The following is a 12,401-nucleotide window of genomic DNA, read 5'->3' as shown; positions in this document are numbered from 1 at the left end:
GGTGGTCTGATAACCCCCGAGAAGGGACGCCCACATTTCCCCCCTTCTCCTCCGTTCCTCCCGCGCCGAGGTTGCACCACCCATGGAAAAGGGACGCCCGCCTTACACACCGAGTAAAGCAAACGAGCGCTCTCGCGATCGGATTGTAACCGTTGTGGTGAGGGGCCATGATGCAATCGACCGGTTGAATCTCACACCACCTGGTGACCCGAATGAATATAATGAATATGTGCGCCCAGCCCGTCTCACGAGGCCAGCCAAGGCGCTCTCCGCGCAGCCCCCGCCATGCCACGCAAAATGTGGGGTGCTGGTGGTTTTGTGGAGGGCACGCTACCGCCCCAACATGGGCGTCACGAGCTCTATGCTCTTTGGCCTCGAATAGGCCGTTGGCCGGCGAGAGGGGAGTGGCCGATCGGAGCTTGTGCCGTAATAATCGGCACCGGCACCGTAGTAGGCGCCGTCGTACGTGGATGAGAAGAAGCCCGGAGATGGTTTCGTGTACGAACTGCTGGGGCTGGTAGCCGTCGTGCTGCGCGCGAAGGGCCAGATGCCCTGGTGATAGGTCCCGACGGGCGACGTGGGGCTTGCCGGCCGGACTGAGAGCGACTTCAGGGCTGCGATGGCTGATGCGGGGTTGACGGGCGGGGAGACATGCGTTGAACTCGGCCGTGAGGGGGAAGCGCGGGGGATGATGTCTCTAGATTCTGGCGGCCCAGAGTAGAAGGGATATTGGGTGGTAGCTGGGTAGCTGCTGCTGCTGTACCGGCTCGGCACAGAGGAAATACTGGCGCTGTTCTGGTCGTGCATGCGACATCTAAGCGAGCTGGCGTTAGTCAACCATCCTCAACTAAAAGCGGATTCCAAGTCCTTTGCGTCGAACTCACTCTTCAGAGCAGTAGAGAGACTGATCATCATATGGGACGAACTGCTTTTCGCAAATCATGCTAGAGGCGGAAACTTGTTAGCGTTGGACCACCTCAATTCCAGTGTGAAATGGATCATATGCAGGAACACAAAACACTTGGCCTTCCCAAAAAGACCAACTCGGCACCTTCCCCAAAACCTCCCCCTATTCACCCGCCTGGTGCTTCCGCACTTTGTGGGGGAAACTTGGGGTCCTATTAGGGAGGTAATCAACCGCATGTCAGGTGACGATGCAGTCGGACGGAAAGGGACGTTCTCCCTGAGGGGGCAGGTGAAGGAACAACCAAAAAACGGCAAGCCGTGAAACACACCAACAAAAAAGGCGGGGTGCAAAACTCGTGGTGACGTACCAATACTCCGGGAAGCTCTCCCGTTCTTCGTCCCACCAACGCTCCTGGTCTAACTCCTTTTCCCGGTCGCGGGGGTTTTTCCCTAGTTTTGGGAGTGATTGTGGTGTAGACCTCCTCGACATCGTGGGACGAGACGAGTACTTCTTTGATGAAGGGTCTGTCGCGCTGACGGCCTTGCGGACGTCTGTCAAAGACGGGTTGCCGGAGGCGTGACCGGACTTTCTGCGGTGCTGGTGCATTGGGGCGAGCCGGTGATTGGTTGAGGCGCCGTAAGTCAAAAAGGGAGGGACTGAGTCGGCTGTTCTCCGTCCAGAATCTTCAAAAGTCTAGTAGAGGGGCAAAGAGCTCAGAGCTTTCTCAGGATCCGACGGAAGAAGAGAGGATAATCAAGACTGAAGACGATGAGTCAAGGCGGTCCAGATGTATCGGGCCGTATTTGAGCTCGCAATTCGGCGTGCTCCAAGGCAGCTTGGGAAAAAATAACTGCGTCCAACGAGCTAGCGGTTTGAGTGGTGTCGTGCGGTGGCAAATATGTATGCTGCAAGCAGAAATTTTCGCAGCCTGTCGCGTTGGCTGCCAGCGTATTTCGTGCCCCGTCTGGCGGTTCCGCGGGATGGTTCGTGGGGCTGATGGGCGAGATTGACTGACAAAAGTTCGCCGAATAGAATCTCGATTCGGCTGTCGTCGGGAAGTGATATCCCACTGCCGGGGCGTGGGTGTTATGAAACTTGTGATCCGCCGGGGCGATCGATTCGTTGGTGAGCTCTGCGCAGCGTGGTGTTGTAACGGGCCGGCTCACGCAAGCTGTAAGGGCACAGCTTCAAAAACGGCTTCCTTTTTTTTGGCAAGAAGGATTGAAGTTCCAGTGAGGGTCAATTGAAAAGATTTCAAGGCAAGGGGGTTGAAAAGTAGGCGAGACAATGAGACAAGGAGTGGAAGGCTCGATATGTCCTTTGTGCCTTGTGTGACAGAGGCGCTATCCTGGATGGGCCAACAATGCTCCAGTCTTTTAAGTCCTCCAGAATGGGATTACACAAACGGGAACGAGTCGAAGTCTTTGTACCGCTGGAGGAAACGAGTGAGGGAAAGAAGTTTCGTGATTCTCACAGGCAGATCACCCGTTTTTGTTATCTGAAGTGGATGACTGCTTTGCTCATCAAAGCTCGATCCCCCACCAACCCCAGAATACGGACGGTTCCTGGAAGCAGCCGAGAACGGAGATCGTCGGAGGTGTGAGCGGGCCAATCGTTTTGCCCCGTCGTTGGTGCTGCGGTGAGCGATCCCAGTTTGTGGTGATCGGTTGCACCTGGATCCGTTTTGTGGGCAACGGTCGGTGCAAGTCCCAGGGCAGGGGGTACTGCTGTGATGTGTGAGGCTCGAATGTTCCCCGCCGATGGTAGGTTGTGTACTTGTGTATGTAGACACCACGGGAAGAAGCGTCGATAGATGGGAAGTTGGAAGAATGAAGCGGTAGGAAGGACTCGCGAGGGTTCTTTCCGAGAGGGCTTACGGTCTTCTTGTAGGTCATGCCGTCCCCGCCTGTCACATCGATTAGCTAACAAGCTGGCATCTTGGAGGCGCTGCAGCAGGTGAGGAGCACGACAGCTGTCCCGCGAGGGCTGAGCGGGAGGGGGTTTCAGTGGGGTTGACGCCAGCAGTGTGGGGAGCTCTGGCGGGGGCCCCTGTCCCTGATCATGTTCTCCGTCCCCGTGCCTGTCCTTGCTTCATGCCGAGTTGCAGTGTCGGCTCTGTCGGATGCTTGAGGTTACTGTGTAAGTTTGTGATCGTGTCAGCAGAAAGACAGCGAAAGCGACATAGAAGCGGTCCCGGGGTCGATCCGGTGACAAATACACAAGGCTGATGATGAAGCCTGGAAAGACCGGGACCAGAGAAGCAGGCAATACTACGGGCATGTTGCAAGAATGTTGTGATATTTCGCTGCCATTGACCTCCAGCTTCCCGTGGACTGGTGTTCAACTTTGCTCACGGTGGAGGGTGTGCATGGTAAGGCCAGCCGCGAGGGTGCTCGTTGAAACCCCCTTCAACTTTCGGGTTGCAGGTGTCCCCGGCGCTGTCGATTGCATAGTCATAACGCGGCGCTCAAAGTGATACTCGTCCGGTTCCGTTGGATCCTCTCCATTACCAGAAAAGAAGCCTGGGCCAAGGATGAGTGTGGGTTTTGGGCCAATCAAGGAATCTGACTGTCGTGCTTGCTCGACGATTCCAGGGAGTGCTCTCCAGAAAACTCTGTCGAACCAGCAGGGTGCACAGGCCCCATCGAACTTCCTGCCCATCGCCCTTTCCTATCCATCACCCTGGGCACGTTTTTGGGCGGTCGCGATCCTCCAAGGTTTCCGATGCACGACAAGGCTGTTGCCCTACCTGCTGTCAGCTTGCGCGGAGCCTGAGATTTTGTGAAAATTTTTCTCAATTGCCCTCCCTGCCTTGGCTGGGTTCTTCCATCCTCGTAGACCCGCACACCTGATGTCCACGATCGTTTTGGCCGGCTGCGACAGTGCTGGAAACGAATCGTCGGATGACGACGGCCTGTCAAAACATCACGCCATGAGCCGCTTGCCACAACGCGCACAACTAGGCCCCACTCGATCTGGCTTTGCGTCGGCCTTTGGAAGGGACATCCTTCAGATCCATACAAATCAGGGTAGTTCAACTATCAGGCTGTCTCATAGATATCTCCCTAGAAGGCAGGTACGGACCGGGGACGAAGGGTCCGGGACGTTTGTCTTCAGTTTGCTCATGAAGTTTCAAACTCGTTTGCCAATTGGACAAAACCCCCCCACCAACCACCAGTTCTGACAGCGCCCCCTTCATCCGATCACTGTTGCTCGTGGATATCCGTATGTACCATTCACAAGGAGTACCTTCTCAATGCCGGCACCAATCTAACTGCACTATCCCGCTGAGATCCCGCAAGAGGACCATTTGATGCTGGTCCTGGTTGGGCCTGGGTTTTTCCGACCCAGGGCGTCCCGAAATCCAGATGGTGCCGAAGCTGCATCGAATTGCGCGCCTTGCCTCATTCGACCTTCTGGGTGCGTCATCCGGTCTCTGGTCCACTCCCATGCTGAGCAGGGTTGGGATCGTGCATCGCCTCTTCCATACCCATGTGGGATCCTTTGAAAGGGATTTGGGCTCTTGGAGACGAGCAATCTCAACCCGTGAATGTAAAGGTTCCTTCTCGCGCGTGGGGGGCATTACGCCCGGCCAACTTGGTCAAGAGCAAGTTTTCCCGGCACGGCCACGGGATGCAGCAGAAGCGAATGCCACTCTAATAAATACCATCCGGTCAATTACTACCTGCCGCTTGAATGCGTCGCCCGTTACTTCCATAGTCGTGGCATACGAGCAAACAACACTGTCTCTCCTCATTTGGCATCATCGAACGCTACCCCCACCATTTAAGGCAAACCCCCCACGCATCAGCAGACTCATTGCGTTGCGGGCGCCGCGAGGTGCATCCCCGGCCGCTTCGAAAGTACAAAGCAGCCTTTGAAGACACATGATGCAAACCTATCTCCGGCATCCGAGCGTAATAGCCGCCGGCCACCACAAGTTCGCTCACCACGAGGGTCGAATCACGTTCGTAGTCCTCTAATCTGAGACACCGAGCCCACAGCATTCACTACCGTTAGCTCGCCCTATGTCTTTTGTGAGGAGCGTTCCCCAAGACCTGAGTCGAAATCCGCGAGCCATGTCATTTCGATGAAAACACTCAGAACTTGTTTAAAGGGGAGGGGGGCGTTCTCAGAGCTTCTTTAGCATGCCAGGACACGGTCACTGGAGTATGCCTCGACGTGCTGGCTAAATTCAGCTACCACGTTCGTGATTTCCGATTCTTCAGGTTGAGTTCAGAGAAATCTCGCGCTCTGGGGCGGCCCCCACCATCTCACAGCCCGGATATCAGCGGGTTTCAACGACTCAAGCTGCTTCGAGTGGGCTCGTTCGCGCCGGAAACATGAGAAAGTCACCGAAAGAAGAACTGAAGACGCAGGGGTAGTTGTAGTGGGGGTCACGATCGCATTTCGACACCACCACGTCGGCGTTGACCCAACCATACGACGGTTTCTCCATCGATCCCGAGTGGTTAGCCCGTGCCGTGTTCCGATGTAATGCTGCAGGTACTCCTCATGCCCTCAATCGGATCCAGGTGGTGGTGGGCTTCTTATCAGGGTTATAAAGGGCCAAAGATAAGGAAAGCCAGGCTTCCCTTTCTCTTGAGGGCTTGCAACGACCCACGACGGCGACGGGCCCTGCAACCCTATCCGACTCGCCCCCCATACTTAATTATTGCGATTCTCTCCCCCCGTTATCTTCGCCGGACACGCACCCTTTCGGCTGAGCCAAACCGGCTCACAAGTGCAGGATCCTCAAACTCCAGCGGAACCCTGTCTGGTGCGCCGAACTCGCTTCCATGTGAGAAAGTTAAGACCGACGGGTCTAGGTTCTGCGATACTTCCCCCTCCTCTGCTATCAGCATCCGTAGACCATTTGTTGGACGGCCCGGAGGGTGCCGACTGCGAACCCGAAAGAGGAAGTTTAGCGAACGTCCTCGGACCGGCCCCGGCCCCACTTTCGGAGGCTTGTCCGGAGGCCTTGGATTGTGTCATCCGAAGCCTCCGATGTCGCAAGCACCGACCAGCTAGCATTGTTGCCTATCTCGGCGCAAACAAGAGGGACGATAAAAGTTCTTTTCGGGTATTTCTGGGCGAGGAAATGAAGAAAAAAAGAGGTAAAAGTTCAAACTGCTGGTTTGAGCGCCGGTCTCGTAAAGCAAAGCCGGGGATCAACTCATCGACTGGCTTCCTCCAACGCTTTCTTCAAGGTCAGCCACCAACACGGAAACCAAGATCCTTACCCCTGCACAAGCCCCCCCTCCCCCCAGCCATTCCGTTCCCGACAGTTCGGTTCCGCCCGCTCGCGGAGGCACGCCTCGCTTTCCCGATCGATGGTGCAGCCAACCGCGTCCGTCACGCGATAGGTCCCCTTGGATGGCGGTTGGAACAAGGCAGATCCCGTTCCCGAGAATTCCCATTGTCCTCCTCACCGAAACTGAAATGCATAGTACTTGTTCCCTCCCTGTGAAACAAACCCCCCTTTGGCAAGGACTTGGACCTTGATCAAATAGGATCGGATCGACCGGCAAGGAAACCAGCCGACAGCCTAACCAACAAGCTGATGATAGACCGGGCCGATCCTTTTATGATGAGCGACGAAAAGAAAAACCCCACGCGGGTGTGTGCCGCGTTGTGTTTTTGTTTTATGATTCCCAATCAATATTTCGATCTTGTGTCTCGCTCCCCGCGATGTGATGATGTCTTGGTTGTATGGTGTAATGCTCATCATCTGTCTCGTCAGGGGCCTAACAAAGACACTCCATGCTCTTTCACAACCGTAGTCGGACCTTTCCATCCGATCAGGAGACGGGAATAAACGTTTCCTCAGCAAAGGAGTCGCATGTGATACCCAAAAGCAAGGGCATGTTCCTGCGAGATATGTCCGAACTGATTCGGGGCGCGACGTGCCGTAAGCGGTCTTGTCACGGGTCGACGGCTGCCATGAGGGTACTCGGGGCGAAGAAAAATGAGCCGACTGTGGAACTGAGATGCGTGGAGGACTGACACTCGCTGTCTCGCGGGGCTTTATCTATGGCCGGTGTGCCACAGTTGGGACGCTGAAGGTTGGTTTGGTTAATCTTGCATAAGGATCATAAGTGTCGTGTGAAATGGGTCGTTGTTCTCGAGGTCCTGCCATAGCACACCAACCCAAACTACCAGCCCAGTGTTAAAAGTCTTTTGCTCAGTGGCACTGTCCTTAAATAACATTCCTAGCAGCTTTGCTCGAAACCTTCGTTATGATTTCGAGGTCGAACAAGGGCTTCCAGCTGGCCGTGCAGTGCTCGCTGACGTCCTAGTCGGCGGTATGGTCATTTTTGAGATTTTGAAAGTTAAGAAGTATTTAACTTTGAAATATCTCACTTCTTGACCGAAAGTGGGAAAAAAAAATGGACTGAGATTTATAGTAGGTGTATGGCTGAAGCAAAATGATACTAGTAATTTAAGTATTGAGAGAGAAAAAAAGTCAAAAAGCTCACCGCCCCATCATCTCAATCCCCCGTAGGGGTCAAGGAATGGGGGACGGTTACGAAAAACCGGGTGGTTTTTTCTTCGGCTGGCGCAGCACGCAGGATTTGAACCTGAAGGCTTTGCTTTCGTGATGTACCATTTGGACGCCCATGGCTCCCCCAAATACGCCATGCGACCGTAGCCGGTATATTGGGGGGGCGGTTGGGAGGAGCAACGGAGAAGTGGGTTATAGAGGGCCGGGGCTGGGGAGAGGAAGGAAGGAAGGAACGATGTCTGTTCTATACCCAGTGGCCATACAGTAAGATATACTGTCACCTTGTTGAATGCCATAGAAGGATCAAACCTCAATGTAATAACATGACAGAGCTATAACTGGTGCAAGCGGATGTTCAATTATTCGGCTTGTTCTTGTTCTTGGTAGAGGTGCTCCGTCCCCTATCATTGTCTCTTTATGCCCTGTTTCTACTCTTAATTATGGAACAAAATTCTAGTACATTGCATCCTAAAAAAACCGTTATCTCGGGAGTACGTAAGGAATTATGTTAACACTCGTTGAGCACAACGTCAAATATAAACTCCTCCTGTTCCATACACCTCTATAACTCCTCCCAAGTTGAGTTAACACCAAATCGCTTTAAACGCACCGAGCCACGGCTGTAGACGGGCTTCATGGATGGTAAAAGGTAAGGTGCTTTGGCCGGCCATGTTCCTCCTCTCTCTCCTCCCAAGGCCCGTCCCCTTCCAGTCTCGGTTCGCCGCTCAGTTCCTGTGGCGCCGCAGGCTGCTCAAGCTCGACTTCTCGTTCTTGTCGCCCATGCGACGGCGGACCATCTGTCTCCGTTACACCGACCACAGGGGAGTTTGCATTCGAGTTCAGGTTCGAGCTCCCTTTGTGTTGTTGTCCCCCGACCCGGAAATATCGGCCCCACCACCCCGTATTTCTTTCCTCGTTCCTACTCCCGGACCTTTCACCTGCAGGACTGACATTCCCACCAGGGCTACCGTGACCATGTGAAGATGGGGACAGTAAAATGCCGCCAGCCCCTGAGTGCCGCGGTACTTGGACCCATAATCTGCCTTCGGCATCGATCCTAGTCTCAGGCCCAACACTTTCGCTGCTTACCGCGGCCGCTGCCGCTGCTGGGCCGGGCGTGTAGGGATTGTCATCTGGGGATAGCCACGATGTCGTCCCTGGATCTGGAGGCGCCATTGTGTCGTTTCTTACGGGAAGCTCCGCGGGTCGGGAGGAGTGACTATTCCCGTCGACCTCGGGGTGCTGAACCAAAAACGGGCTTTGGAAATTGGGGCTGCTGGGTGTTTGCGTGGTTAACAGGCTCTGAGTGTTGCGGCTGCTGCCCCATTCGTGAGTGCTGGCGTGGAGGGTTCGTTTCGCCTGTGATTGGGAGTTTGCGGCATAAGTTTGCGGGAGATCATGGCGGCGACGATAACGGCAACGGCGGATCAGGATGATGGCAATGACGAAGAGTATCAGCGCCACGACACACCCCACGGCGAGGCCGGCGATCGCGCCTGTAGGAAGGGGCTGGCCTCGACCCGGGCTGCCAGTGGCGTTGGGTATCGAACGTGTTGGGGTTCGGGTTGGGACGTTGGCCTGGCGAGTCATGAGTACGCGCAAGTCGGAGTTACTGAATCCCCCTACGGGAGCTGTCTTGGTGGCACCTCCGCTGTTCGAACCCCCGATGGCGGCAATGATGGGCGCTGGGACAGTGTAATCGGTGAGGTTGGGGGCAAATATCTGCCATAATGCCTTTTCCCGGTTCTGCTCGCCCAAATCAAGATTGTGGAAGCCGTACTGAGAAGGAGCATCACAGTCGTTGGTTGTTGGGAATGTACCACCGATGACGACCATCTGCGCCTTACCGACTACGTTACAGGTGAGTGAGTGGTGAAGATAAGGTCCTGTTGCATTGCCGTCGGGAGGATATATCTTGATCCATTGGAACGAGGGGATGGAAAGCACGTAAACGTCATCGAAGCCCGGCGTATCAGGGGTTACACCTTCACCGCCGTACAAGTAACTGTCAATCTTGTCAACAAGACACGTCCCTTTTAATGCCGGAATATTTCCCGTTCACTTACATGTTGTAACTTGACTGGTCCGAGGCCCACGTTGACCCAGCGCAGAAACGTCTTCGCATTTGGGGAACGTCTCCCGTCGCGTTCTGGGTATACCACTTTGAGCTAAGCACGTCGTAGAGAAGAATTGTCGTCATCGGCTGTCCAATCCAGGTCCCGTTGCCGTGAGGGTCTTGAATACCACCAAAGTACACTAGCATACCCCCATCTCCAATGGAGATGAACACCATTGAACCCTCTGCTCTTCCAACGGAATCCGGACCGTTGTCGGTGGACCAGGTATTTGAGTCCATGTTGTATCTCACCAGGGCTGACACAGCTTTTGGCGGACCGGACCACCCTGGGACGGTGTTGTTCGATTTCCATCCTCCATAATAAAACCCTTCGCCAATTTCAGGGACCGAAACCCCGGCACCGTAAGACACGGCAGCAACGCCATCTTCGGCCGGAGAGCCGAAAGATTCCCAAGTATTGTAGATGGTGTCAAACGACCACAGAGTAAATTGCGGCGTGGGGGGCTGTTGGTAGTATTCCCCAGCAAACAGGTAAAAGCGCTTATTGATATCGTCCGCCCATAGTGTGCCACCGTGAACGGTCGGGATGGTGGAGTTCTTGGTTAAGTTGGCGTAGAGTTGAGGCATTCGCCCTGCGCCAGGGGTATCAAGGTCATGGTACAGAAGACCGGTGTCTAGAAACCTCGGTTAATCCCTAGCAACGCGCCCAGAACTAGCCTAGAACAGCACGTACTGGAATAATTCGTGGGGTACTGGGAGATGGGGTTGTAGTTGATGAACCCCCCGTCGATGTAAAGCTTCCTATCAATAACAGCCGTTTGGTGGCCGAACCGCCGGCAAAAGTTTCTCACTGGATCGAGCTGAGCCGAGGTCCCATGGCAAAGGCAGAGGAAGATAATTAACAACGATGTTTGTAGACGCGAGTGACGGTGCAATTGTGGGACACGGCACACCCGTTTTGCCCAAGGAGGCATGATGCCCGCGGTAAGGAGCGTCATGTCGGACGTTTGGCGGTGAACGCCATGCTTTGCTAGTAGGGCTGGCGATTGAACAGGGCAGAAGGCCTCAAGGGCAATAGTAGCATGGTTGAAACGGCCACAATGGAGAGAAGAGAAGAGTTGGTGAGAGGCGTGACGTGGGCGACAAAAGACGATCGCGAGTGCGTCTTACCACCGGTCGGCGCCTGAGACTGGGCTTTGGGGAACCTATCAACCACGTTACACACCGTCTCAAATTCACACGAGTGTCTCCGGCTCCGTGCATCATCTCTCAGCCTCGATTGCGAAGGCGAGTGGCTCAGTTTCTCTGCGGCTGCCGATCACCCTCTCGCCCCGTATTTCACTAGCTCTTCTCGGCCGTGGACGCGTCTGAGGGCGGTGAGCTGGATCCTTTCCAAAGTGTCGGAGACCCAGCAACTACCGAGTCTGCTCGAAATCGGAATAGTCTCATTTTCCTCAATCAAAAGGGCACAAAGGCGGCTAACGACCTTGCGCAGAGTGGGAGGAGTGTCTAGTCGCTCGCTGTTGCGCGAATGCGGTAATGCGGCGTTTCGGTGCCTGAAATCGTTCTCCTGCATCTGTTTGGCCAAGTTTCCGGAGACCAAAGCTGATGTGCTGTTGTGCTCCTGGCGAAGACCCAATAAGATCTGAAATAATTGGCGAGAGGGCCTCTGTTTTATGCAGATCCGCCGAGCCCATGCGTCCACCCCTGACGGCCACGGAGCAACAAAGGCGCACAAAGCTGGCCTCCGGCCGTTGTTTTCATCTAATCCACGCGTATCTGCAGGATTTTAGGCGTTGCGCAAAAGTATCAAGAAGGGTCGGTTGAGGTAGGAAGCTGAATTGAAGTAGGTGGTGGGGGGGGGGGGGGGGGGGGAAGACGAATGGGGAGGTAAGCGACCCTTGTATCCTACAGGACGGTCGCCGCTGAAAGTGACGCAGCAAGGAACGGGTAATTGGAGGTATTAAATCAAGGTGGTAAAAATCCTAACTTGTAGGAATTGAGATTTGCCAAATTGGTTGGAAGTCTACCTCTACGTTAGGTACATGTATGGGAAGGCAGGACCCGAACAAGTGAAGTTGGTGGGGAAATGGCGACTTGAACACCTGCCGAGTTGTTATCGATCGCGCTTGCTTGTAAGATCAATTCAGGAACCGGTCACCAGGGCTTGACAATTAAAAGACCGCCAATCTAATTCTAAGTTATTACTTCCCATAATCTTCTGCCAATCCCCTTTCCCTTTTCTTTCCATTGTTTCTTCCCTTTCTTGTTTTTGTCTTGCCCTGTGATAAGTTCACCACACCACCTCCGTTCCGCCCCACTCCACGGGCGTAGGGCTGAGCTCGCGTGGCACCGTTGCAATATGCGTACCAAGCTTTCATACCCCCAAAGCTCACCAGCAACACACAGTACCAGCATGGACGAAAACACTCGGGGTTGTTCTTTCGGTCGCAATTCTGTGGCGATCATCGCAAATTATCAAGCAACGACGATTGAGTTGCTTTTAGAATGCAGCTTAGAACGCAGGAGCGGCTGGGTTAGATTGATAGAGTTTGGAGAAATTGATTGGAAGACAGTCCTCGGTATTTGGTTGCTTAGGTAAGGACTAGGTCCAAGATTTTTATTGCTATTCCGTTTAAGCCGGCATTTTTGGTCGGGGGGTCAAACACTTATCAAAAGTGGAGACTGATAAGAGTTTGATACCCTGACCAGTTTTATAGGGATAAGTGGGTTGTGAAAAAACGGGTAACAGAGTATATATGCTAGGCATATGCTCAGGAGGGGTGGATTTTTATACATAAAAAGTATAGAATATTTTACATATGTTAAGCACATACCTAGGATATATAATAGAAAGTTCTGTCAAGGGCTCAGGCCTAGGGCCATGAGCAGTCGTGTTGGATCGTGGCCGA

General features: G+C 54.0%; 2 protein-coding genes across 2 annotated transcripts; both read right to left on the bottom strand.

Moving 5' to 3' along the window:
• Nucleotides 1-330: 330 nt before the first annotated feature.
• Nucleotides 331-1,513, bottom strand: C8A04DRAFT_39978 (uncharacterized protein; the record flags this gene model as incomplete). The annotated part of the gene is made up of 3 exons (XM_062784782.1): nt 331-790; nt 885-944; nt 1,275-1,513. 3 exons carry the CDS (start codon nt 1,511-1,513, stop codon nt 331-333), a joined length of 759 nt encoding a protein of 252 aa, XP_062633692.1.
• A 6,532-nt stretch (nt 1,514-8,045) lies between these two features.
• On the bottom strand, nt 8,046-10,463 carry C8A04DRAFT_39977 (autophagy-related protein 3; the record flags this gene model as incomplete). The annotated part of the gene is made up of 3 exons (XM_062784781.1): nt 8,046-9,417; nt 9,479-10,163; nt 10,223-10,463. The coding sequence occupies 3 exons, from the start codon at nt 10,461-10,463 to the stop codon at nt 8,046-8,048; spliced, it is 2,298 nt and encodes a 765-aa protein (XP_062633691.1).
• Between the last annotated feature and the right edge of the window lie 1,938 nt (nt 10,464-12,401).

The sequence above is a fragment of the Dichotomopilus funicola genome (assembly GCF_033296635.1).
Source record: "Dichotomopilus funicola strain CBS 141.50 unplaced genomic scaffold C8A04scaffold_81, whole genome shotgun sequence".
Classification (NCBI taxonomy): Eukaryota; Fungi; Ascomycota; class Sordariomycetes; order Sordariales; family Chaetomiaceae; genus Dichotomopilus; species Dichotomopilus funicola.
The sequence above is the reverse complement of the archived record's forward strand: the minus strand, read 5'-3'. Positions and strand labels throughout refer to the sequence as shown.